The sequence below is a fragment of the Fundulus heteroclitus genome, unplaced genomic scaffold, assembly GCF_011125445.2.
Source record: "Fundulus heteroclitus isolate FHET01 unplaced genomic scaffold, MU-UCD_Fhet_4.1 scaffold_38, whole genome shotgun sequence".
Taxonomy (NCBI): Eukaryota; Metazoa; Chordata; class Actinopteri; order Cyprinodontiformes; family Fundulidae; genus Fundulus; species Fundulus heteroclitus.
Window position 1 is genome coordinate 856,451 of NW_023396792.1, and position 25,710 is coordinate 882,160.

The 25,710-nt window shown below is 39.0% G+C and overlaps 1 protein-coding gene across 2 annotated transcripts in view; it reads right to left on the reverse strand.

Annotated features, from left to right (window-relative positions):
• The window catches only part of fam189a1 (family with sequence similarity 189 member A1), a 136,238-nt gene that overhangs the window by 47,627 nt on the left and 62,901 nt on the right, over positions 1–25,710 (reverse strand). For both annotated transcript variants that reach the window (XM_012850718.3, XM_012850717.3), the window contains exon 2: positions 22,954–23,010. In XM_012850718.3, the coding sequence (XP_012706172.2) occupies positions 22,954–23,010 (57 nt within the window). The remainder of the gene's footprint in view (positions 1–22,953; positions 23,011–25,710) is intronic.

A 25,710-nucleotide genomic window follows, 5' to 3' on the forward strand; every position in this document is an offset into this window, starting at 1 on the left:
TTAGTTGTAGTAGTATTCTGTCCCATTTGTTGTTTGCTTCACAATAAAAAAAAAAAAAGACATCTTCAAAGTTGTAGGCATGCACCGTGAATGAAATGGTGCTAATTCCAGGTTGGCGAGGGAACAAAACGTGAAAAATGCCAAGGGAGTGAATACTTCTGCAAGGCACCGTACGCAAAGAATAAACCCACTAATCCCACAGAATAATAAGTAAGCATGCAGAAAGAGCAAATAGCTGTAGTGTAGCTACGGTGTAGACATAAGGATCATTAACTAACCTCACCAAGGAAAACCGTTCATATTATAAAAAGTATGCAATTATTTCATCCTTGGATTTATAAACTGCTTACAGTCAAAGGGTCTAAGGGGAGTTCTGTAAGTAACATCTACTGGAAATAAAGCAAGGGTATTTATTATAATACGGCTATTTAGGACACAGCACTTAAATCTGGAAAATAGAGTAGCAGGGTTTAAAAGTTTAGATTAAAGTTGCACCATGCTATATCCCCGGTGATTTAAAGCCCTAAATAATATAATGATGTCATTTCTGAACCAGGGTCTGTTGTCCTCAATTTAGGTTAAGAAAAACTATTTATCCTGACAGAAATATATATGCTTATTTTAAACATGTAGCTCAAATTTGTTTTAAGGCGATAACAAGATTTATTTTTGGAGTAATCAGAAAATATTTTTATTTTCAGTAGGGCATTTCTTCACCTATCCGTCAGCTGTGCATACCTCTGACATCATTTAACATATCTGTTTAATTACTGTCAGCATTTTAGTTAACAAGCATCAGTACTACATAAAGTATTGTTATTAGTGCATGGCACTTTGTGGGTTGGACAGACAAGTAAAAGACCTCAAAACTGTCCAAAGACATTTACTTTAAATTTTAGTTTAAAGAGTAAAGTGAGACTTTTTAAGACTTCTCGATGTACTGCCCCTTGATCAAGCATTCATTTAAGCATTTGTATAAATGTGTCAAGTTCCTCTACACCAAACGTTCCTCATCATTATTATGAACTTTGCTTTGGGCCGCCTGGGGCTGATGGGGCCATTTTCAAACCGTCCCCACATACTTGGGAGCATAAAATTGTCTGTCTTGGTTTGCCGAAGCATCAAGAGTTGCTTTCACTGGAACTAAGGGGCTGAGTCCATCTCCTGAGAAACATCTCATCACCATAATCCCCTCTGCACCTAACTTTAAACTTAACACAATTCAGTCAGGGAGGTGCCGCTGTCCTGGCAGAATCCAACCCGGACGTGTCCAATTTCCAGGCAGAGGGACACGATTTGTCGCTCCAAAGAATCCGTCCCCAACGCTCCAGAGTCCAGCAGCAGCATGCGTCACACCACTACATCCGATGCCTTGAAGTGCACCGTTTAAGGCTTGGATTCAGCTGCTCAGCCATGGAAACACATCCCACACACCTCCACATAAAGTTTGGAGGTTAGGGTTAAACACTTACCCTTGAGCAACTATTGATTCTATAGAAAGTTGGCAGCCTTTATTGATTACGTCTAACCATGCTATTTTAGTGGGGCTGCCACCAGTAGCTTTCTAGAATAAATAGTTAAGCTAAACTTTGGAGTTGAGTCATCCTTAGAGGCTGCTTATATTGGTAAGCTGCTTGGAGGAGTTAACCCGACCGGTGGGGAGCGATCATGTTCAAGTACTACTGGGTGTACACACATAAATATGAACAGATTAAACCGTATTCCACTCTCTAAACCTTCGGGATAATGCAGGTCTGGATTGTACTTCCCCCGGCAGACAACGTTTAACCATTTTTTAACAAATCCCTCTGACCGCAATGCATTCGTAATGCAAAATCCCATCAATTTTGTTGGAGGTAACTGGACTGCAGCTCCTGCAGGTAAGGGCCGTTTCACTTCGGGACAAATTGCAATCGCTGATTGGTCAGTCGCTGACAAGCCTCCAGGATTCATTAACAAGGGGCGTCACGTCAATTGTCGCCATCTAGCTCCTGTCTGCGGCTCGTGCCCGGAGCAATGTTTCAAAAAGTAATAAGTAAACACTATCAGGATGAACACTTTGGATATATAATTTTATTGGAAGATGAATGCATGTTTTTTATGAGTTTTTTTTATGGCCAAAATACTTGACCAGACCCCTTTCATTTGACATTAAAATTCCAGTCAGCATCTTTTGGGATTTATGACTTACAAATTTGAGTCGTGCATTTTGCATAATTTGGGGACACATTTGTTGGAAACTTAAATGAAGAAATAATTCAGCCACTGATAGTAATTTACTAAATGAGAGCCATGATGCGACTTAGCAGTGAAATTGTATCAATTACTCACTGGGGTAATGTCAGAAGCACGCCGTTGCTTGAGGCTCAGTCCCTCTGCTAACACAAGGACACTAGTTACTCAATTAAAATGGTGATGCGAGCGCAGTCCAAAAGAAATAAAAAAAGTAATCACTCCAAAGACGCCCTACTAATCATCCACTCCATTCTTCCTTCAACCGCTCAGACTCAAGTCGGTTAGCAAAGCAAAGACACTGACTCACTAATTTGGGCTCATTTTTGAGTTTCTCAGTGTGTGCGAAGAAAGGAGGTGATGTGAGGAGAAGTGGGAGACGGAGAGTGACAGCACTAATACAAACTGACCAGAGGTGACAGGCAAACTGTGACAGTCCTGAAGCACACTTACACACACAGAGCCCTGCGCACTCTCATCGAGCTTGGCTGGTGAATAAAGAACAAACACACATTGGTTATTCAGGTTGGCAGCGAGGTGGCTTCAGACGGCCTCTCCTCAACAGGAGCGCTCCGGGTGAAGCCTCCATGTTGGCAGACATCCACAGTGGTTAAGTGTTTCTAAGCAAGATGCTTCATTCCTCGTCACCCGGTTACTGAGCTCATTCTAATATCCACCCTTTACAGAGCATTCATTATACAGCATTTGTTACTGATCCTGCTCTGTGACCAAATGCTGAATGCAGCTGCTTCTGAACGCTTAAGCGTCTCAACCCATATTTGGTTGCACTTAATCTAGCAAAAATAAAGCTATGAGATTAACAGCTTTCAATCCAAGAATAAAGCAAGTCTCGTGGCATTAAATAAACGTAGATCAACGTAGACAAACAATCATGATATCTAGCAGAACTGTTGGAGGAATTCAAAATTATGTTGCTTAGCAATGGTGAAAAATTTAGATTTCTTTTCCCATCTAAGGGTAGAGAAAATGCATAAAAAAAACACCTAAGCTTCTGTTTCTGACTCCATCTCTGCGCCTCAGGCCACATCACAGCAGAGCCACTATTTTATGAACACAAGATCTGCAGCACATCTGCTCATTAAAGAGAAACGTCAAGGCAAACTGTTTGTGCTCTCAGATACAAGAACACTTAAATCCTACAGTCATATTTTTTTTTATACTAATTTGCCTTTTCCTGGCAGCCTTTTGTTGTCCTTATTACAATAATCTTCTTTACATTCTGAACAAAGGGATTACACCTTTGAAAGTGTGGGATTTTTTGGGTCCTTTTAATCAGAGAGCATAGCATTAAAGGGCCTCTTATAACCTAATCAGTATAAAAACATGCAACAATATCGTCTGCTGTGGTAATATCTCTGAAATATGTTTTGAGCTTTAATCAAGGAAACACACACACACATAATTTATTTTCACTCAAAATCAATAGGCTGAGGGAACATGTTCCTCTCTGTGCGTTCATATTTAATCATCTGAACCGTTTAGCCTATATGAATGAAACAAGATGCAATTTGCAGATATGCTGTGATACCAATAAGATATTATTACTGCTTGGTTTGGCCGAGCTTTTCTCTATTGTGTCTATATCCCAGGAGATGCGTAAGAAACCCTGCTTTGTGGACTCTCATTTCAAGTCCCTCTATGGCTGCTGTTTTTCATGGCAGCTCTGTGAAGCACCCAAGGGGAAAAAAAGATAACTAAATATATCTTACAATATAAAATATCTTGATGAGAGAATGTAAATGGTGTCATCCTGCTTGATTTTATTTTCTCACTAAATGCATAGCCACCCATAAACAATAGCTTTCACAAAGTCTCGTCGTATAAATTTGTGCATGCGTGCATTTCTCCATCTCCCTGTCAGTCTAAGATAAACACACACACACACTTCCTTCATGCTTCCTCTCTGCATGTCCTGACAGGTGGTCCCGTGGGGCACATCTCAGCTGGCAGCAGGCTTCATCTTCCCATAAAACCTTTAGTCTGGGTCAGGGGTAACAGTTTGAGGAGCCGGAGGACCCCAGTGTATCACAGTGGGGCATATTTAAATTGGAAAACAGCAGCTGCAGGAGGTCATACTTTTCTGTAATAAATCTATTTTTGATTGATCTTATTTGCTGAGAAACTTAATTCTGAGTGTGCCATAAGCAAAAAAACAAAAACAAAAAAGAAAGTACCAGAAATACATTTGAATATCATCCCGTGATGTAGCTTTTAAATCCATGAGTTTCACTTTTTGAATTGAATTATTGAAATAAAAAGAAACTTTTCATGAATTTATTAAAATGTGCCTGTAGTGTAGCAATGCATGTGTATCATCCATGAAAATAGTATTTGGGTTTGTCAGCAAATGCTGCCTCCACTGACACAATCTCCAGAGCAATACATATAAATATGATGCCTCCTTACATGTTTCAGCAGGTAATTTCACGTTACCAGTCAATAAGGGTAAAAACATTAAAAAAATCAGCTATTTCCATATGATAAAATGTCCAGGTAACAACTTCAACTTCAGCCCAAACACTTGGTTGATCATCTTTATTAATTACAACTTAATGAGTCCACTGGGTTTTTAATGAGACATGCTCAACTCAAAGAGGGGACCCTTCATGCACAGGTGGCATGGAAAAGAACAACTCTTTGGTTGGATTAACGCTAAATGGAAACTTAAATTTAATTCACAACAGAGATTATGTTATATAGAATGTTATTCACAGAGAATTTTCCTGCTTAATGAAGCTGTTTTTTTATTTCATCTTTTTTGCTTTGTGTTTTTTTTGTTTTATTGCTGCTCTTTTGACTTGCTGTCAAACTAACCTTTAGTTTTGCCATCACCACTCTTGTCCTGCTGCTTTTTTTTTTTTGTTGCACCATTCAGTCTGATCAAATTTTTTCCCTTTTGCCATTTTCCTTCCAAAATGACTTTCTCGCCTCCTCCTCATCGCCACCTCTTCCAGACACCTGAGGGGCGTCATGAGAAATCTCTCCCAATATGTCCTGTCCTATCGTTTCCTTGACATTGCCGCACCACCATTGTCTGAAGTCAAATCAGCAAACAAAAATGCTCTAACTGCATTCCTTGTGCATTGACGCGTGCTGTTTCTACATTTTACTTGCTCTTTCCATATTGAGCTGTAAGTCAGCATGTGTTTTGCCCATTGTGGTTTAGACGGGCAAAACGGAGTCGAAAGGCAAAGCTCTCGATTTACCGATCGGTCTACGTTCCTACCCTCACCTAGTCATGATATTTGGGTCATGAAAGAAAGAACAAGATCCTAGATTCAAGTGGCTGAAATGAGCTTCATCTGCAAAGTGGCCAGACACTCCCTTAGAAATAGGGTGAGGAGCTTGACCATACCATGAAGAGTACGGTGCTGTTCTGTATGAATAGAGCCCTGAGATGTTAGAGGATTCAGCACCACATTCATGAAAGTGACCTAAATTTATCACATGGCTTTCTAAAAGGGGGTAATTTCATTTGTTCTGAGAATTATGACCATTTTCAAAATGTGATTTAGTGTCAGAGACAGAGCCAGTAGTGATGAGGGGATTGCTCCTGAAAGTATAGAAGAAGCAAACAAGCAGTACTTCTAATATAACTGCTTTCTATTCCCAAACAATATCAGGGACCCGTTATATACATTTCCTATCATTAAAAGTAAGATAGTAAATGCACGAACTCTATAAGTGAAAGGGAATGGGATGAAATTAAATGAATCTGCTTAAAAAAAAGGTTGTTATCTTAAGTGGGCCGGTCTGAGGCATGAAACTCCAGGGCTGAAAATGAGTCTCACTGTACTGATTACGGAGGCCATAATCAAATAACTATTAAAAACAAAAATGTATTTTCCCATATCTCAGCATCCAAACCAGTCCAAGGCGCCACCAACTTCACTAAACTGGACATCCACAATACTTACCACCTTATCCGGACAATTGGAGTGGAAAACCGCATTTAGGACGAAAATCTACCATTGTGAATCCCCGTTTGGCTTTAGAAAGGCCCCAGCCATCTTCCTGACTCTTTTACAAGATGTTCTCTGAGAGTTTTAAAAACATGTTTGCCTTCATTTATTAAATATGATATTGTTATTTTGTAAGAATCCAGAAGATCGCTGGTCCCATGTGAGACAGATCCATCAGAGGCTCCTTGAAAACCGTCTCTTTATGCAAATCTATAACCTTCTCAGGCTTTGTTTTTTCGAGGGTGGACAGGTGAAGACTCACTCAGTTAAGATAAAAGCTGTTCAAAAATGCCCCACTCCCACCTCTAGAAAACAGCTTTATTGTTTTCTAGGGTTCCCAAACTTTTGCAGACAATTCATTTGCATTTTTAGTATAACAGCTTGACCACTAGATGCACTCGTCTCCAGCAAAAAGCCTTTTTTTCTGGTTACCTGAAGCTGAAAAGTATTTTTCTGAATTTAAGGAGAGACTCTCCTCAGCTCCTGTCCCGATTCCATCCTGGTCCTATACTGCTCACTTTATCTTGGAGGCTCTGGAGTGAGCACAGCACTTTCTCAAATATGATCCTATGATAGTAAGCTCCACCCATGTGCTTTCTTCTCAAAATGTTTTTCATCCAGCAGAAATAAACTATGACATCTGGGATTGGGAACTTCTTGGTAGCACTAGAGGAATGGAGACACTGGCTGGAGGGCAACCACCCATCATCTGGACAGATCACAAGAGCCTCTCCTACCCACAGGCAGCAAGGAGAATAAATCCATGTCAATCCCATCTATCATTGTTCTTTCCTCATTTCATTTTCTCCATCATCGCCCAGGTTCTAGAAACGTCAGAGCCGATGCCCTATCCCGACTGTTTTCCTCAGTAGAAATATCCAACGAACCAGAACCCATCCTCCCCAGACCTGTACAATCAGAGCCCTATCCTGGGATCACGAGAAGCGTATTCATCGTGACCAACAAATCAAGCCAGGAGGGGGTCCCCCTCCCCAGCTGTCTCTATGTACCATCCTCCATCCACTTTCAGGTAATTGCTCCAGACAGAGCCCAAGCTGGGGCATTCAAACCCAGTGCAAACCACTGTGCCTTTTTATGCTGGTTAAGTCTTTAGTTGGAACACTACTTTTTAAAACTTTTATTTCTATGCTGAAAACAAATGTAGCATATAGTAAAAATCAGGCCTAGTAAACGCAGTGTTTATTTACACTTGGTGTCAGCATAAATATTACATTTACTTTTAGTGATTATGTTGAAACGGTTTATACAACAATGACATTGTTCTAGACAAGAACTAGGTGGACAAGTTTGAATTTCCTGGGGATTTTTCTGAAGGAACACCAATGTGTTTCAGTCATGAACACGCTTTGTTCAACAATTATGCGTATATATTAAGTAAATGTGCCTGTAAATCTGCTCTCCTGCATTGACAGAGCTTTCAGGAGGGGATCAACGCCTTAATCTTCTCATGTTTGGATTATATGCTTCAGCCATGTAACAGAGCGGTTTTAACAAACACTACAATTTCTAATGGGAGGGGGGGGGAGTCTAATATTGAGACCTATGAATATTACGTGTCAGGACCTTTTTTAGGAATCTGAAAAGTATATGGTCACGATGTGAGACCATTCTCCAAATGTTATTTGGTAAGTACAGATTTGAGTTTTAATGTATAATATTGGAACCAGATTGGAATATAGATAAGTGTAATCAGGTATAAAAAGGTATAATCATAACAATGATTATCTACTCAAAAGTCTATTTCATACATAAGAGGAAAAAATACAGAAGAGAAAGTTTACTGTAAAAAGCATTAATAGACTACCAGTGAAAAACTCTAATATGCTATTCCACATTTTGTTATTTTAGACCTATACAACGCCATGTGTTCATGATAATCCATGTTTCGTTAGTCTGGCTCATTATTTACAGTTCTGCAAGAACCCCAGTCCATAACACAGGTACTAGTGCATCTGCAGTGTCAGTGTTTGATTTTTCCTTCCCTTGATTTGTTGTGGCGTCAGTCAGAGGTCCATAACCAAGTCAGTTCATTCATAGTGCATACGCTGGACACCAAAGGTCAGAAGTCTGCTCACAGTTGTTTTTTCAGCATGCCCAGCAGCAACGCTGCGTGTGTCTTCAGCAGCCAAATATAAGCTGTGAAAACGACGGCTGAAGTTGCGCTGCAGTATCAGCTCAGTCAGCTGTGAAATATGGCTGACATGAGTGTGTGCAAACCACAATTACGCCTTGAATCCCTGACAAGTGACCACAGAGCACTAGTTGTTCACTCAACTGGGCGATATGAACTGGTGGACCCTTCCTGCAATAGCTCTATTGGCCCAAAACACAGTTGCTGAGATGTCACACAGAGTCCCTGGCATTTGCTGCAGAAAGAGATTGGCACCAAAGTGACAGGAGGGAGAAGAGCCTATTTGTGTTACTTAACAATGGATGAAAGAGGAGGACAGCCTTTATTGTGTGTTCGTAGGTCGACTGCCTACAGTGGATTTCTCATAAGCTATAATCGTGTGTTTTACTGTAAGATTTAAGTGCAGTGTTTTAGTTAAATTTTGTTTAAAAAAACTGAATAAATTTGTACCTCTGTACCTCTACGGTCTTTAGTTTGAGTTTAAACAGCTTTGTCTTATATGCTTATTGATGTTCATTTAAATTCTCTCTGCATAAAATAAAAATATGCTACAAGGACCAATAAATGAGTCAATGCATCCTTGAATCTTCCTTGACATGGTCCCCTTACAGGGTGTCTTCAGCTGTGCGTTGAGTACGATCTGTGATGAGGACAGGAGCAGGTTACGACTCTTATTTGTCTTGCATTTCTGACACATTAGTTTTGAATTTCAGGCCTCATTTCACAAAAGATGCTTTCAAATTATAGCTGTCAGCTGCCTATTTTTGCAAGGGGGGAAAAACAACAACAACAGTGACTTAGATGATTGTGGTTGACAGGCCTGCAGGGCTTCATAATTGTTGATTGAATAATTGGTCTTTTTTATGCAATTTGTAACAGTTTTCTTTGTGATATTGTCATAGTTTCTAAGGCTACAGCCTCCAAGAGATGTCCGAACCCAATTTGTAACTTCAGTCAAGTATGACTGAAGTTACCAAAAAAGTATTTATGAAAACATTTCCAACTATAAGGGCTGCAAATCACAATGAAGCTTGAAAATATAAATGTTCCAAAATTATTTCACTAATATCATAGTTTAGAAGCCCTATTCAACACAGCAGGAAGAGTTTACTGCTGCATTTTTCTCTTCTTCCTGATCAAATCATGTAATCTTCGGGAGAAACATTCAGAACTTACTGCCTCTAGCTGAAGTGTTTGCTGACAATAAATATTTCATCATGAGCCAAAGAAAGCTGATAGGAAAATTCATTCAAAGGAGAGGTTGACGAGGGGGGCATTAAAGGAAATAATGACAAGAATAGGAGGAAAAATCTACATCACAGATGTACTGTTAATTTATTTATTTATTCCTAACTTTTCTGAGTATTCAGAAATGTCTTTAAGTGATACATTCATGGCTAATTATAAAATATAATTTGTTTTATTGACAACATGTTTCCTCTGTGGTTACTAGGCACACGTTTATGCGAATGAGAACCTAAAGGACTAGATGACTCGTGGATGATTTCTATGCACATTATTTTTCCTCATTTCAAATTTAGTAAAACATACAAAAACAACAAAAAAAAAAACAGCACTTCAGGGGCCAAAAGCTCGGGCCTTGTGTGTCGCTACGTTGTGCTGTGAAGAAATGGTGATCTGTCCAGGGTGTACCCCACCGCTCGCCCAGTGACCCCTGGAGACCCTCCAACCCGGCGTGGATAAGCAGGTATAGACAATGGATGAATGAACGGGTGATGTCAAAGCCTGGATCTGCCAAAGTCCAACACAGTAGTTTCCTTTAGCTTCACATTTCCATTCTCTGCTGGTTTCTATTCAAAGAGGGGTGCAATGGGGCGGTTTGGCTAGTGAAGTGCCCTGAGATGGCATTTATTGTGAATTAGCATGACATAAATAAACTAAACTGAAATGAATTATGCATAACCTTCGTCGGTTGGCAGACAAAAAAAAGGTCTAGGCCTATTTTAGTATAAAATATTGACAGTGCATAATCTGTTAGAAATAGCTGAAAAGGGCAGCAGAGACGGTTTTTCGATTAGCACATTACATTAACAAATGTTAATGTTTATTTTTTAATTGCATTCATTTTCTGTTCTCTATTTTGATTTGAGAATACCCATGGCCTGATGGAAAGAGTCTATCAGAAGGCCTCATTTTCTTTATGTTCATTATAATTAGACAATAGCTGGTCCTGAATAAATCCAGGAAAGCTCCTAAAACGTTGTCATTGGTTACATTCTGTGTCCAAGAAATTAGAAGTGATTAACAGGTTGAATTAACTCTCTGTTCGTGACAGATTAAAGTCAGTTTGAAACAGCAGCTAAATGTAACACTTAACATCCAATTAAAAGACTTCTTGTGCTTTATGGAAATTAAATAAAGCCCCGAGTATCATAAATCTTGGCAACAGAGGAGGGACCGCTGGATAGATTTATTAGCTTTTTATCTTTGTGCTGAAACTCAGCAAAGCTCACAATTTGGCCTGACAAATGAACACATCATTTTGTTATAAGATTATCGGCTCTGTATGGAAACAGCGGACAGTTTGTTTGTCTGTTTTAAAGCAATGGATCAAAACTGTTCATTGTAAGTGAGTTAGGATGGTTAGCGGTGTCAGACAATGCAGATTTCCAAACAGACACAAAGATTTGCATGCTGGGAAGCCTGATGTCTGCAAATGCCAAGCTTCTGTGATTTATGTTCAGAGGGGGGAAATATTTTTTTCAGTATACATACATTTATTTACATGCAGTAAATAGAAACACAGCTGCAAACAAGTCTTCACACATGTACGCCCCCACAGCCATGCCATCAATCACATCTGTGTACGTTCTTCCAGCATACATCATTAGCCCTGCTATAAATAATCTGGATGTTCATTACGATCAAAAGACAAACATCATCACAAACTGCAGACTTTTTATCATTTGTATCATATTAATTAATTGGACATCGATTCAATTAGATTATCTATTGCATGGGTGAGGTATAAATGAAACTGCTGATATTATAAAAGGTTCAGAAAAAAATAATCAAATAAAATCCCTTAATCAGTCCTTGTTTGCAACAGAGCCAGGAACAGAAGCTGCTAATTGGCCAATTTCACTCCTAATGAGAGGATTCATTTGTCCGTTAAGGTCTTTCTGAAAAATACTCCGTTACTGGAGGGCAAAACTGGGTGGAAAGACTCACGGTTTCCTCCTTGTAATCCTTAAATGAACTGGATGATTAGAATTGAACTCACAAATTCTTAAGCGTTGATTTTTTTTTCATGCGGCTGAAGGTATTGTGAATCTTTAACCACTGGTGAAATCAGAGTCAGGTTGCCTCATCCATCTCTCTGCTTCCCTCTTTCCTCTGTTGCAGTCAGTAATATTTATGGACTGTCTGCAGGGTCACACGGTCTCACAGAGAGCACCCATAAAACCTATCGCCAGTGTCCTGCTGGCCCTTCGGTAGTTATGTGATCGTAATGGAAAGTCTAAGCTTTTTATGTGGATGTTGAGTAAGAGATTTGTGTGCATTGTTACTGTATTTGTAGATGTGGATAGTCTCAGTTCGTATTCCAGATAGGAGGTTTGTGTGTTCTACAAGCAGCAAACAAATATTCCCCAGCACTCTTTGTCAAGTGAAGCTTCACTAATGTTCACACAGCTGGGACATAGCATTGAGGAAGCAAAACATTTCTGCACCACCAAAGAGTTTCATCTATGGTTTATTTCAATAGACACCCATGCCAATTTTAGAAGTTAAATCAGGTTTGTAGACATGTGGCAATTTATCAGGAAATCAATCACAGACTGGGTTTTGGGAGTAAAATGTCCCAATATTTGATATAAGTTAAGTAAACAAAGTCATAAATGCCTGACAGGTAATAAATTGCCTCAGAATAAACATACTTTTTAGTGATACCTACCACAGTCAGATTTAATATTTTAGTATTTTTTCCCCTAAAGCACATGGATATATATACATTTTTTTAAATAAAAATTAATAGAGGCATATTAATTACAGTTGCCAGATGCCCAACTTTCACCCTCCACATCAGAATCTCATCTAAGCCTCCAAAGACCCATCTGATTGTAAGGACAGAGTATATGGTTTCTAGTTTTCACAAAGATGGGTAAAGTTCAACATCTGCAGGGCAGACGTATTTTTATTTCACTTTTTTTCTATGTCAATTGATTATCTGATTAAATCGTTGCAAAGAATATATATATCTGTGGTTCTAGACACATGAAATGCAATTGTTTTAGTACAGCAAGTGCAACGTGATTTAAGGGAAAGCACATTACCAATAGTTACAATTGCTCTTTGAATTTGAAGATACTTGGGGTAATTGTTCAAATATTCCCCCACAGCATAGCACAAGCGTTTCATGGAGCATCTTCATCCGGCACTTTTTGTGCCGGATGAAGTGCCGAATGAAGTTGTTCATTTGGGCCAAGCCCAAATGAACAACTTGACGTTCAAAAAACAAGCCTAAAACAACTGCAACTCACGAAATTTACATGTGATTTTTGAAAAACAAGCAAGCCAAAAGGTGAAGATGAATTAAATTCATGAAACATGATCATTATACTTGATCACAAGTGGACACCATCGCAGCAGTGTTTTGTTGTTAACATAATATGTCTGTTGACGCGATATTTCGGACAGATCTGTTCACTATTTGACTCGTACAAGTAAAGTAGCATGTTTGGTCCGGGGTCTGGTGCAGTTGGTACGTCCCGATTGAGAAAGTTCTCGCATGATTTGAGTGACAGTGCATTATTCATATGCCAAGATGGCAGCCCCCATGAAAAGCCCTGATAGGATATAGGTGTGCTTGGTCCCTCACAACCTCCAAAAATGTATGCATGTTACATAACTACATGCATCCTTTAAGATTGCACAGAAGGATTTTGGCACTATTTGCCCTATACTTCTATTAAAAACCCTCAGTCTCTGTCCATTAAAGGTGATGTGAGATATCCTGGAATGTGAAATACTTTAGACAAATCACTGCATCGTGTCCCACAAACCTTTGTCTTCCCAGTAAAGACAGCAAGCTGTACCCCCACCTTAGCTATAGAAGACAAGTTACCAGCAGACTGACAGGATAATCAGTAGGGTCGCTGTCATGGTATATGCAAGTATATTCAACAAAGAATTGCTAAATGGCACAAGAAAAACGATGACAGAACAAGATGGCAGGTTCTAATCTTGAAAGATCAAATGTGAACTGTGTTTTTAGAGTCACTGCAAAAACCGGGGAAACATGCTCAATTTCCAGCCCGTCATTCCAAAGGTTAATGGAAAAATCAAAGAGTCACATCACATTGCCACCAGGGTAGCCATCTGGGAGGAAATGAAAGGTTTCTGTTGTGGCCACAGCAGCAGTTTTTATTTTAAGAGGTGCAAGTCAAAGATTTTCTTTATAGTGACTAAAGAATCCTCGGAGGGTCCTGGGTGTTACAAGAGCAGAAAAATATGCTTAACCTCACTAACTCCAGGGAATGTACAACAGTGGTTCATTTCCACTGAATAAACAAGAGCTGCATAGTAAAAAGGAATTATATTTATATACAACATTTACATTCTTAGCAGGAATAATGTGTTTTAGGTCAGGTGACGAAGTTAATCTCTGTAGTCACATGGCTTAAAGTGCTACAGAAGAAGGCAAGGCAAGTTTGTTTATGAAGCAGTTTTTTAGTAACAAGACGATTAAAAGTGCTGAAGCCACTGATTGATCTGTAGATCTATACTGGCTGGTGGAGTCATCTAACTTTTCTGTTTTAGTACTTGCATTAAAGAGCCCGTTTAGGGTACATTTTCCTTTTTTCTTGTTGGGTTTCCTCTTTTACTGAAACTGGTGAGAGTTCACAGGTGCTTGTCAAAGAGGAGCAAACTTCAGCATGCTCAGACGTCTCTGACAAGGCACAAGAGGAAAATCCATCAAAGTCAGAAGAATCCGTCCTCTGTGAATCAGACACGTCTGGATCAGATTTCATGGCAAACCTAAATTTGCTGAGGTATCTCAGTCGGGACCAAAGTGATGGACTGGGAAGAGAGCGCAAAAGGCCAGCTTAAATTGAACTTGAGCTATTTCTAACAGCCGCAGGATAGCAGAATCCGAAACAACAGCATATGTATTTGTTCTTTATCCCTCAGAGCTTTTTTTGGATGAAACATTGTCCTTTTTGGAAAGAACTTTAGGTGCGAACACAGCTCACAAAAACAGGACTCAGAGCTTACATCCTCCATTATCACCCAGTCTACCCCCCCGACACCTCACAAGTGCAGTGACTGTTTCACCCCTCAAATCATGTGCATCTCCATTATTTAATTCTCTCTGTGTTACACTTCAGTCCACTGAAGGGACTACAGCGTAAATAATGGCTTGCTTTCATGAATGAACCACCCACACTGAAATACAGCCTGAAAACATATAGCTGAAAATGGCGTTGGTGCGATAGTTCAGCAAATTAACTTATCTGTATTGCTTTTATTGACCACTTTGCCCTCAGATTTAGCATGATTTGCCCCTAAGTGATGGGGAGCACCATGGTGAGATCAAAACTGTTTATGACTACGGTAACAATCCAAAAACATGCTTATTAGGATAATTGGTCTCTCTAAATTGCGCGTTTGTGTAAGTGTATGTGTACATTCATGGTTGTATGTCCACGTGAACCTTTTAGCTGCCGACCCAAGCTCCCATACAACCCTGCAAAGAAGGAGGGGTGGACGAACTCATTCCTTCTTGTAGAGAGCACATGGAGCTTGTTTTATTCTCTTCAAATGAATAATTGTAATCGTTGTCACTGAGTGAGTCAGTTTGTTTTCCTTCTTCAGTTAAAACTCACAATGAATTAAAAAGCTGTCACTGTCCTCACACACCTGAAAACACCAGGATTTGCAGAAGGAAATTGCTTGAAGTGATTTCCTGTGTTTACTTTTAGTCAAAGTCGGAACCTGCTACTTTCAGAAACAAGCTCTTCTTCTTCTTCAATGAAAACATTTACAACTTTATGCCAGCATAAAAGATGGCCACAAGCTTGATTCTTTCTCATTATTTATATTGTTGTATAGATTTCTTTCACTTTTAACAATTTGGATCCTGAAACACCAAATTAGGACTTGTCTATTGATTTCAAAATCCATTTAAGTTCAATGAAATGCCTGCAGGCAGATGATCATAGATCAAGTTTAACCTTCAGCAACAAAGAAGCACAACATATTGTACAATGCTTATTCCTACAAAGACGATTATATATATATATATATATATCAAAGTCCAAGATAAGTCAATTTTTATGTTTGATTTAGCTGCAAAGCATAAAATGGAAACAACTTTCCACTACATATGCAAAGAGACATTCATAGGTACCTACTGTCTGTATTTTATTTTATTTTATTACATAATTGAGGATTTCTAAAACATAAATATCATGTGTTACACCGCAACATAGTTATTTCCCAGCAGGGAAAAACAATAACTGAACCATCTTCTGATTCACAAAGTTCATCACTGTCATTGTTTATCATGTTTAGGTAGTTGAATTGCTTGCATTTAAAGTTGCCTTTGGTTTCTTATTAGCAGTTTCCTGTGTTATTTGGCATAACCTAAACCTTTCTGCTCTGTGTTCTCTTTACTTTCTGTTTATCAATTGTTTCTGAGGTCCCCAGGCTTCTGTTGGTTTTGAGTCTTTCCATTCTGAGTGATGTGTTATAACTCTTATATGGAGGATTCTTCATGAAATTAAGAACATTATGGAAGACCCTGAGCATCCTCTTCACGAGGCTGACATATGACAACAGAGGGACTTCAGTCAGAGGCTTCCTCTGATCTGCTGTAAGGCAGACCGCTACAGAAGATCCTGCCTTCCTACAGCCGTCAACGTCTACTACCACATTTTGAAGAAACCTGCCTAATATGAGTCTCAACATTTAATTTCCTTTTGGGATTCTTAATTTATTTTTTATTTGAATTGATTGACAGTAAAGGAGCACTTTGTGATTATGGTTTGGACAAGAGGGACAGATGGTTTCCTATTTAACCCAAGCACAACAACATTTCAATAGATGTTGATAAAGTGCTTCAGAAAAGGCAGAAACTATGGAGGCACACAAACCACCTGTACCCATTTGCCCAGTTTCAAATTTTTTGTAACTATTTTGCATGTCAAAACTATTTTAATTAAACACGGCCAGCTCAAAGTGCGGAAAGGTCAAATTATTCACTGTCGTCTAACGCTATTAGTATTACTAATAATAATCCCATCTGTCTGTTCAGCTTGTGTTAGCTCAGCTCAGTCTGAGTCTCGCGGGATGGATTCAGACACAGCTTTTGTCTCGTGATCACATTTTAGTTGCCAGGTAACTACTGATGAATCCAGAAAGACATGGCATGAGGCAAGAAACAGTGCAGCTTGTAATTCTGACATGTGCTGTAACACTTTTTGTAGGTTTTAGCACATTTTTATGTGCACTTTAATAACTAATTACACATTACAGTATCTGCTAGCAAGCTGTTTTTGCAGCCAGGATAAAAGCAATAAAATAGCCGCAACTTTAATGCAGAACAAAACAATCATGAGGCAATAAAGAAAATATCCTTCATACCTCTAAATGCAGTAAAACATCCTATCCTCATGGGATCAAAGTGAAATTTTAGATTATATTTATCCATTCAAAGATTGAAATTAGCAGTGAACAAGTAAACAACATAATCGTATTAATGAATCTGTACAAATCTAAATCCCAGACAGCAGGAGTAGAAATGCTTCAAGGGAGGAGCCTGACTCAGACAAATGTGTTTACGCTATTTATGCTCTTGCAAAAACCCTTGCACCAGCAGACACTGTTGTAAATTGCTAAACTTTAAGTTATGTCACTCTTCCTCGCCTTTGCTTGTTTACTGCTAAAAACAGAGACCGCTCTGCATCATGTCAGAGTTTGGACTAAAGTATCATGGCTGCGTCTTGTGTCACAGTCTCCTTGAGAGAGGGACCCAAACACAGAACAAGGCGCTGCCGGGGCAGGAGATCAAAATCATAAAACTTTAAACAGACAAGAAACATAAAAAAACACAGAGGGGGTTTTAAGTAAGCAGCTGAAACCAAACATAACCATCTGTCAAAGGAAAAAGAAAACAAACTGTCTTTTTTGCAAAAGGAAACCAAGTTCACATGTGTGGAGAAATAGGGAAACTAATGAAAAAAAGGTGAATGAAAAAGTAATACACAAGAAAAACTGCAATTAGCTAAACTTAACTTGGAGCAACACCTGCAGTGACCATAAACACACACAGTTTGACCTTTCTCATACATTTGACTACATATATTAACAATTATGTACAGAATAGACAACTGTTTATCCTCACATAATATTAACTGTTTTTCCTGTTTCAAGTCAAATAGGATGACCAAAGTTATTTGTATTTCATTAATGCAACTAATGCAATGATTTTTTTTTGTACATTTCCATAAATTAGCCCAGAGGGTACTGTCATGGCTTCGTAAGGTTCTGATAGGATCATCCACAACATTTGAGTTGAATAGATAGATGGATATTATAGGAAAATCTAAAGAAATGTGTCAAGATATCAGGAGATTTGTAGGCCTTTACACGTCTGGCTCATCATCGGGTAAGATCTCCGGATGCCTGCAGGTGCTACGTTCATCTAGTCAAACAATCAAACAAGAATAAACACGCGTAGCCATCATGCAGTCAAGGAAGTAGACAGGTACGTGTCCCAGAGATGAACGTGCTTTGGTGCTAAATTTACCGACAGACCATGTGAGGAAGGTGGCTGAAGCTGGTAAGAGAGGATCATGATCCACAATGAAAAGGCCTGTAACAACATGGCCTGGAAGCCTGCTCAGCGATGAAGAAGCCATTATTCCAAAAGCAATGTAAAAAGCCTAACTGCAGTTTGTTAATGCAATTAGAGACAAGGGTCTTCATTTTTTGGAGACTTAACCTGTGATCTGACGAAATAGAAATTGAATTGTCTGGCTAGAAAGACCTTTACTACATTTGGGGGAATAAGGCAGAACACAGACCCAGATGTGGAGATCAGGAACACAAACAACCTGTTGAGTGGGTGTTTTGTTGCAGGAGAACATGTGCACCTCACAAAATAGCTGGCAAATAGCTGGCAACTTGAGTAAAGAACATGATGCGGAGAAATTGAAAAAGCTTCTTTGAAGCTTGGGAATAAACCATTAGAAATGCACAAAACCTTTGACTTCAAAAGTCAAAACAAATTCTCAAAAAACATTCCCCGACTCATTGTCCGGCCCTTCAGCTATCAAAATAATAATAGCCAGAATGCTTATTAAAAAGAAAACAATATAAAAAATCCCAAGTAACCTAAAACAGGAAAAGTTTCTCTGATTTGATGACAGTGAGAGAAAAAGCTTTTTTTTTTTTATACTGCATATGTAAATATCAGCTGTTTACTGTACCTTTAAATGCCTCCTCCAAGGTCCTCCTAAACCTCTTAATTATTTTGTTAAACTGTCAAATGTAAAGCAATCTTTTTAGATAACTTTCTTTTTTATAGTGCCATTTTTCCATTCTGTGCTGATGAGGGCTTTTGTGGCATTAGCTGATCACACACAGCTCCCATATCTACTGTTTACATACAAACTAGTGCTAACACCATAGCACAGCTAACTGCTAAAGGAAGTCAGAAAAACAGAGGGTTGAAGCGTCTCCGAGCCAGTTCTGTATATTTTTTGCCATCTGGCAGCTATTTAGCCACGTAATCGTTATTGTTAATGTTGAGTGAATTCTAACTGATGTGGCTGATTTATAATCAGCAATAAATAACCACTATAATAAACGTTTATCTGACAATGAATAATATGCTGTGGGTTTTAGTTTGGCTGTGAAACAAAAAGAAAAAAAAACTATTGCAGACACATATGCATGAAATATTGTGCTGTTTAGTCACATTATTGGGTCATAATAAATGGCGTTAAAAGTATATTTTTGCTATTATTACATGATCATTGTCTGGACCCTTTTGTCATAAGAGGCCAAACTTGCAGAAGTCAGCCTGAAAAAACAAATGTTCAACAGACGTGCTTAAGCAATCCGGAGGAGGACCAGTTTTTAGCAAATCACGATGCGGAGCAGGACCGCCCACAGTTGGCAGGTGGGTTGCTGCAGTGTTGCCAGCTTTTAAAATTGTCCAGCCGGTGTATTAGTCACCTGTCAGTCACCACTGGGCCCAGGCCAGAAGCTTGCCTGTCAGGACTGAATATGAGGCTTCAGAGAAACAGCCATAAACACACGGAGGAAGATTATGGACCCATTTAAAAGGCAGCAACTGAATCTGAGATGCATTTAAAGAGGACAAAGAAAATACAGTTTAATCCTTTCAACGCTACTTAAGTTGTGCCCAGTGTTGGCACACATCCTTGATCTGTAAGTGCTGAGATGATTTTGAAATCTTCATTTGGTTTATGGTTGTAGGAAGCTGGAGCGAGGTGGGGGAGGGGAACACTCACAGGAGGGAAAAGGGATGCAGGAAAAGCTGCATGGATGCAAGGTGATAAAACTTAAGGGAATAAGACAAGTTGTTTCCTTTATGGTGGGGGAGGGGTGAGAGACCATGTATGTTAGGCTGCAGGAATAAAATAAATTTACACTATTGATCTTCAGATTAAATGCTAGTGGGAAATTGCACAGAGTGATCACCAAGAGAGGAGTATATTTTTCCTTTACTTTTTCCGTCTTGTTTATCGTTTAGTAAAAGGCAAAATCATTTTCCCCTTAAAGATTTTTCCTGTTGTGCTTTTTTGTTACATTTCCACGTTCCGGAACATTGAACTAATTTCTACATCAGACAAAGATAACCAGGAAACAAAAACCAGGAAATTCTGTTTTCAAATCATTATTTTGTTTATTAAAGGCAGTAAAACATCTACACCAACCTGGCCTCCTTGTTAAATCATCACGTGATTACCCAGATTTTTTTTAAAATTTCACAAAATAGACCCAAGCCAGATAAATTACCAGGTTTGTAGAACCAAGGAATCACTTAAATAGAGCCTGCCTGTGTTATGAACTAGAATCAGGCAAACCCAGTATTCAAACCAAACAAGCGAGGTGAAGGCAAAAAACAGGATTTAATAATAAAACAGGGACAGGCAAGGCTCAATGGTCAAAATGGCAGTCCAAAATCCGGTACACGAAAGGCAGTTCAAAACAGGCAAATGTACAGTCAAGGCTAAGGCAAAACTCAAAATATCCTAAGGCAGGTCCAGGTCAGAGAAACAGGTAATCAATCGTACAGGGCAGGAAAATCAGGTTCAGGTATCAGGCTGGCTCAGAAGTCAAAAAGGCAATCCGGGTAATATCAACAGGTAATCAGAATAAGAACGCTGGACAAAACTCACCGAAGGCTCGTTAATGATCTGGCGGAGAACTAAAGACTGAGGCAGAACTATATAGTGAAGTGCACAGGTGAAATGGAGTGAAAACTAATTACAGGGAAACAGCTGGAACTAATCAGAGGCAGGGAAGTGACTGACAGAGAACTGAACTGATAGGTAGGTGACTGCTGACAGGGGAGTGACAAGCTAATAGGGTAAAAACAGGGAGGTGAGCTGGCAGGTGAACAGAACTGAGCTAAAAGCTTACAAAACCCTAACAGATAGTATAACACAAAGAACAAAATCAATCCACAACAAAACTCAAACTATTCCATAATTCAAAACTAAGACAGAACCTAAAATCATGACAGCCTGACAACATGAAGTAGTCTAAAATGTCTGAAAAAGCACCATTTTATGCCTGAATCTAAAGAAATCCAAGAACAGAAGAGAGTCTGAAAAGAGTTTTTTTTGGGACTCCAACAACCTCAACTGGAAGGCATTGAGTGATCGGTCCATCAATGTTACTCCAACGGCATATAGACGGCAAATCAAAGCACTCAGAACAACATTAAAAGCTTAAGTCAGTTAAGGAGTGACTTAAGCTGTGGTCATGATTTAATGATAAGAGAGAGAGAGAGATGAAGCAATTACATCTTCACTGGGAGAGTTCCAAAAATGACATAAAAACATGGGAAAACATCCTGTGGACCGACGAGACAAAAGTGGCATTTTAGGAAGGCGAACATCCAATTAAAGCTGATGTAAATCTAACAACATTTCAGAAAAAGAGCATATGGAGTGTCATAAAATGTGTCGATAGTGTGATGATTAGCTGTGTTAATGCTTAGGACCTTGAGGACTTCATGTTATTGACGATACTTAAACACAATGCTAATGCTGTAAAAAAATTACATTTGGCTAAATTAGACAAACAATAGTTAATTAAAAACCACTGGGTCAAAATTCATCCACACAAGACTTATTTTCAATTATTGCAAATCCTTTATGCCTGTTTTTTTCTCTCTGCTATGAAACTATTTTTAGCTAGTGGCTCAGGAGGGTTTGGAATGACTGCTTTTCTAACTTCCTGTAGCAGCCAGCTGTGCTGTAGTACTCAAAAAGTAGATATTCTGTGTTTTTTGTTTTAGTTTGATATCAGCCCTCTATAATAAAGCTCCAGGAAACAACATTGTTGGATGCGTCCTAATCACTGCTGTTTGTGTAAAGTTGACTTTGAGCTACTTTAGCTGCAGCAGCCCCAACCTTGTAGTTAATATGAAGCAGATACCTTTACTTGGTTTAAACGCTTTAGATTAAATGTTTTAGAGTTTCCACAAAGGTGCTAGGTAAAACAGTCCTAAGCCGCTCCAATTACTGAACAATTTACATTCAAAGAGCCAAGCTTCCTGCTTGTCTTTTAAAACAAAATGTTTCCCTATTCTTCTTGAAGGTCTTCTGTGCCTCAGGCCTCAGAGCCCAAAGTAATTTAAAGAGCTTTTTGGTAAGCCTTTGAGCATCGACCTTCAAAATCATGAATTGAAATAAAGAATCAGCTTCAAATGTTGTTTTTAGAGATTTAATCAAACTGTCATTTTGCAATTTAAGATCAGGGAGCACTGTGGAAGTGAAACTGTAAAAAGTTATTTAACAGTGGAGGGTATGTATATTTAAAGCAACACGTTTTTTTTTCACATTTATATACATGAAGGCTCTGAAAATGCTAACTTTTCAAACGAGTTTGGTCATGTCATGAACACAACACCGCCCCTTAACCTGCATGTCCCCCTAACTTAAATATGTCGTCTGCAACCATCTTAACAGCTGCTAAGGCACAAGTACAACCATCTAAAAAGCTAAGAGGACACATGCAGCCACGGAGCCGGATAAGCGATGTATTTTCGGTGTCAACAACGTGTCATCTGGTGTTTTGCCGTAAGAAGAAGAGCTTTCATCTGTTCAGCAGCCTTTGGTAAACTCATACTCAGCAATATCCGCTCCCGCTATTCCAAATTCACACTCATTTCAACATTCTGCTTCTTCTGACATGTTCTGTTGATTAGAATCCTATCTATGCCGTGGTGTGTTGTCAGCTAAAGCAAGGAACATCATGTCCCCATCATCACGCTAAAAGACTCCATTTCACTCCAGTGTTGTTGGTTTGTTCAGAGGTGAGAGATTAGCAGCTGAGTGTGGGCGTTCGGAGGACACTCACCACAAGAGACAGCGGCCTCTTCCATGACACCACTCCAATGAGTCCAGAGAGCAGAACCTGGGAGAAAAAACAAAACAAAATAGATGCTGTAAGTGAACGTCACTGGTTTGTGTGTGAAAATGCAATACTCGGTAAATAGCACTGCTTTTGGCTTGGCTATTATTTATTTCAGCAGGTAAAAAAAAAAAGAAAATCAACTGAGGTCTCCTAAGTAAAATGTATACACCATAGAAACAATAAATTAAATTTTGTGTAAGACACAACAACAGAAAAAAAGCTAGAAAGTAAGAGTTTTCAAAATAGCAACTGTTCTGCTTTAAGTAACTCCTGTAGAATTTGTTATTTCAAGAGACAGTCAGTTGGAGACTATTGAGTTTGTCTTCCTGTAAGGTGTTCATCTGCAATTCTTATTTTGACAACAGTGACACAAATTGTTCGGAAGAGGTTCAGCATGGAGTGTAATCCAGGAGCATAAACCACCACAATGTCAGAAGGATTCTGCAACTTGCCCACTCACATACCAATCCGTGACTGGCATTGACCCGTTTTTTTTTATAGTCTAATAAAATGAGACTAATAAAATTACTTCAATAAAAGTTCATCAGAACTTTTGTAAATTGCTAATCCATCCATTTCCTAACACGTCTATCCCTATTGGGATTGCGAGGGGTGCTGGTGCCTATCTCCAGCAGTCAATGGGCGAGAAGCGGGCAAGGCAAGGCAAGGCAAGGCAAGGCAAATTTATTTATATAGCACAATTCAGTACAGGGACAATGCAAAGTGCTTTACATGATTAAAATATAACAAATTAAAACAGAATATAAGCAAGTAGGAATAAAATGTAGATAGAAATTAGAACAAAGAAGTGATGATTCAGTTAACTAGAACAGTTGAAGGCAATCCTAAACAAATGTGTTTTTAATCTTGATTTAAAGGAACTCAGGCTTTCCGCACCTTTACAATTTTCTGGAAGTTTGTTCCAGATAAGCGGAGCATAGGAACTAAATGCTGCTTCTCCGTGTTTGGTTCGTGTTCTAGGTATGCAGAGTAGGCTGGAGCCAGAAGACCTTAGTGGTCTGGAGGGTTGATACACTGATAACAAGTCTGTGATGTATTTAGGTGCTAAGCCATTCAGGGATTTATAGACTAACAGAAGTATTTTAAAGTCTATTCTCTGAGATACAGGGAGCCAGTATAAGGACTTTAGAACTGGGGTGATGTGCTCTACTTTCTTAGTCTTGGTGAGGACGCGGGCAGCAGCGTTCTGGATCAGCTGCAGCTGTCTGATCCACTTTTTAGGCAGACCTGTGAAAACACCGTTGCAGTAATCTATTCTACTAAATATAAACGCATGGATTAGTTTTTCCAGATCCTGCTGAGACATCAGTCCTTTAATCCTAGAAATGTTCTTCAGGTGATAGAAAGTAGACCTTGTAACTGTCTTTAGATGCTTTTGGAGGTTCAGGTCTGAGTCCATCACTACTCCCAGATTTCGGGCCTGATTGGTGGTTTTTAGCTGAAGCAGCTGGAGCTGTGTGCTAACTTTTTAGCGGGGTACACCCTGAACAGGTCGCCAGTCTATCGCAAGACAAACAGGACAAACAAACCATTCTTGCACACACTCACACCTAAGGAGAATTTAGAGAGGCCAATTAACCTTACAGTCATGGTTTTTGACTGTGGGAGGAAGCCGGAGTACCTGGAGAGAACCCACGAATGCACAGGGAGAACATGCAAACTCCATGCAGAAAGACCCAGGGCTAGGACTTGAACCCAGGACCTTCGTGCTGCATGGCAACAGTGCTACCCACTGCGTCACTGTGCAGCCCGTTACTAAACCTAATGTTGCAAAAGAACGACATGGTGCTGCTTTTATTGAGCTTGCAAGCTTTTCACAACAATGCAGCGACCATCAGAGATTGAGGAGAAAAGGGAAGTAGCACATGTAAAGACTGATGTAAAGTGTGTGTATACACACACACATATATGTATATATATACACACACACACACACACACACACACACACACACACACACACACACACACACACACACACACACATACATACATACATACATACATACATACATACATACATACATACATACATACATATATATATATATATATATATATATATATATATATATATATATACATACATATATGATGGTTTATCCTGCAGAAATAATGGTGTGTGAGTGGTGGCACGTCAAGCAGTGTAAGAAACATCTAGCTGACTATGATTCACAGCAGTGAAAAAAAATATATCACCTGGTTTTCCACGCACTATAGCAATGAGAGCTTTGGATAAATACCCTTTAAACATTATGTTAACATTTGATAACTTCATTAACCTTTTGATTAAACCCTTATCTGGGTATACAGAGATGCAATGAAACTGCATCCTTATATAATGAACTTAAGATAAAAAAAATCTATCAATATGGCATTTTAAAGTAAAAAATTAAATGCAATAAACCACAAACATTTTTGAGAAATTGTTATTTCACAGAAAAGTCACTCTAGCATACTTAAAGGTAGCGTAACAGACCTGTTTGATGTGTTAAGCAATTTACAATATCAGTTGAGTTTTTAAACTCTGCTTTCATGTGAAGCTCACTGTGTTCAGCAGGTTCAAAAATTATTTTCCTTTTAGTTGAGATGAACTTAACATTGCCCTGTTCTTTCTGCTGATTATTAAGCACTAATGCATGAGGTGTGATGCCTCTGAAGAATAATAAATGCAGCAGGC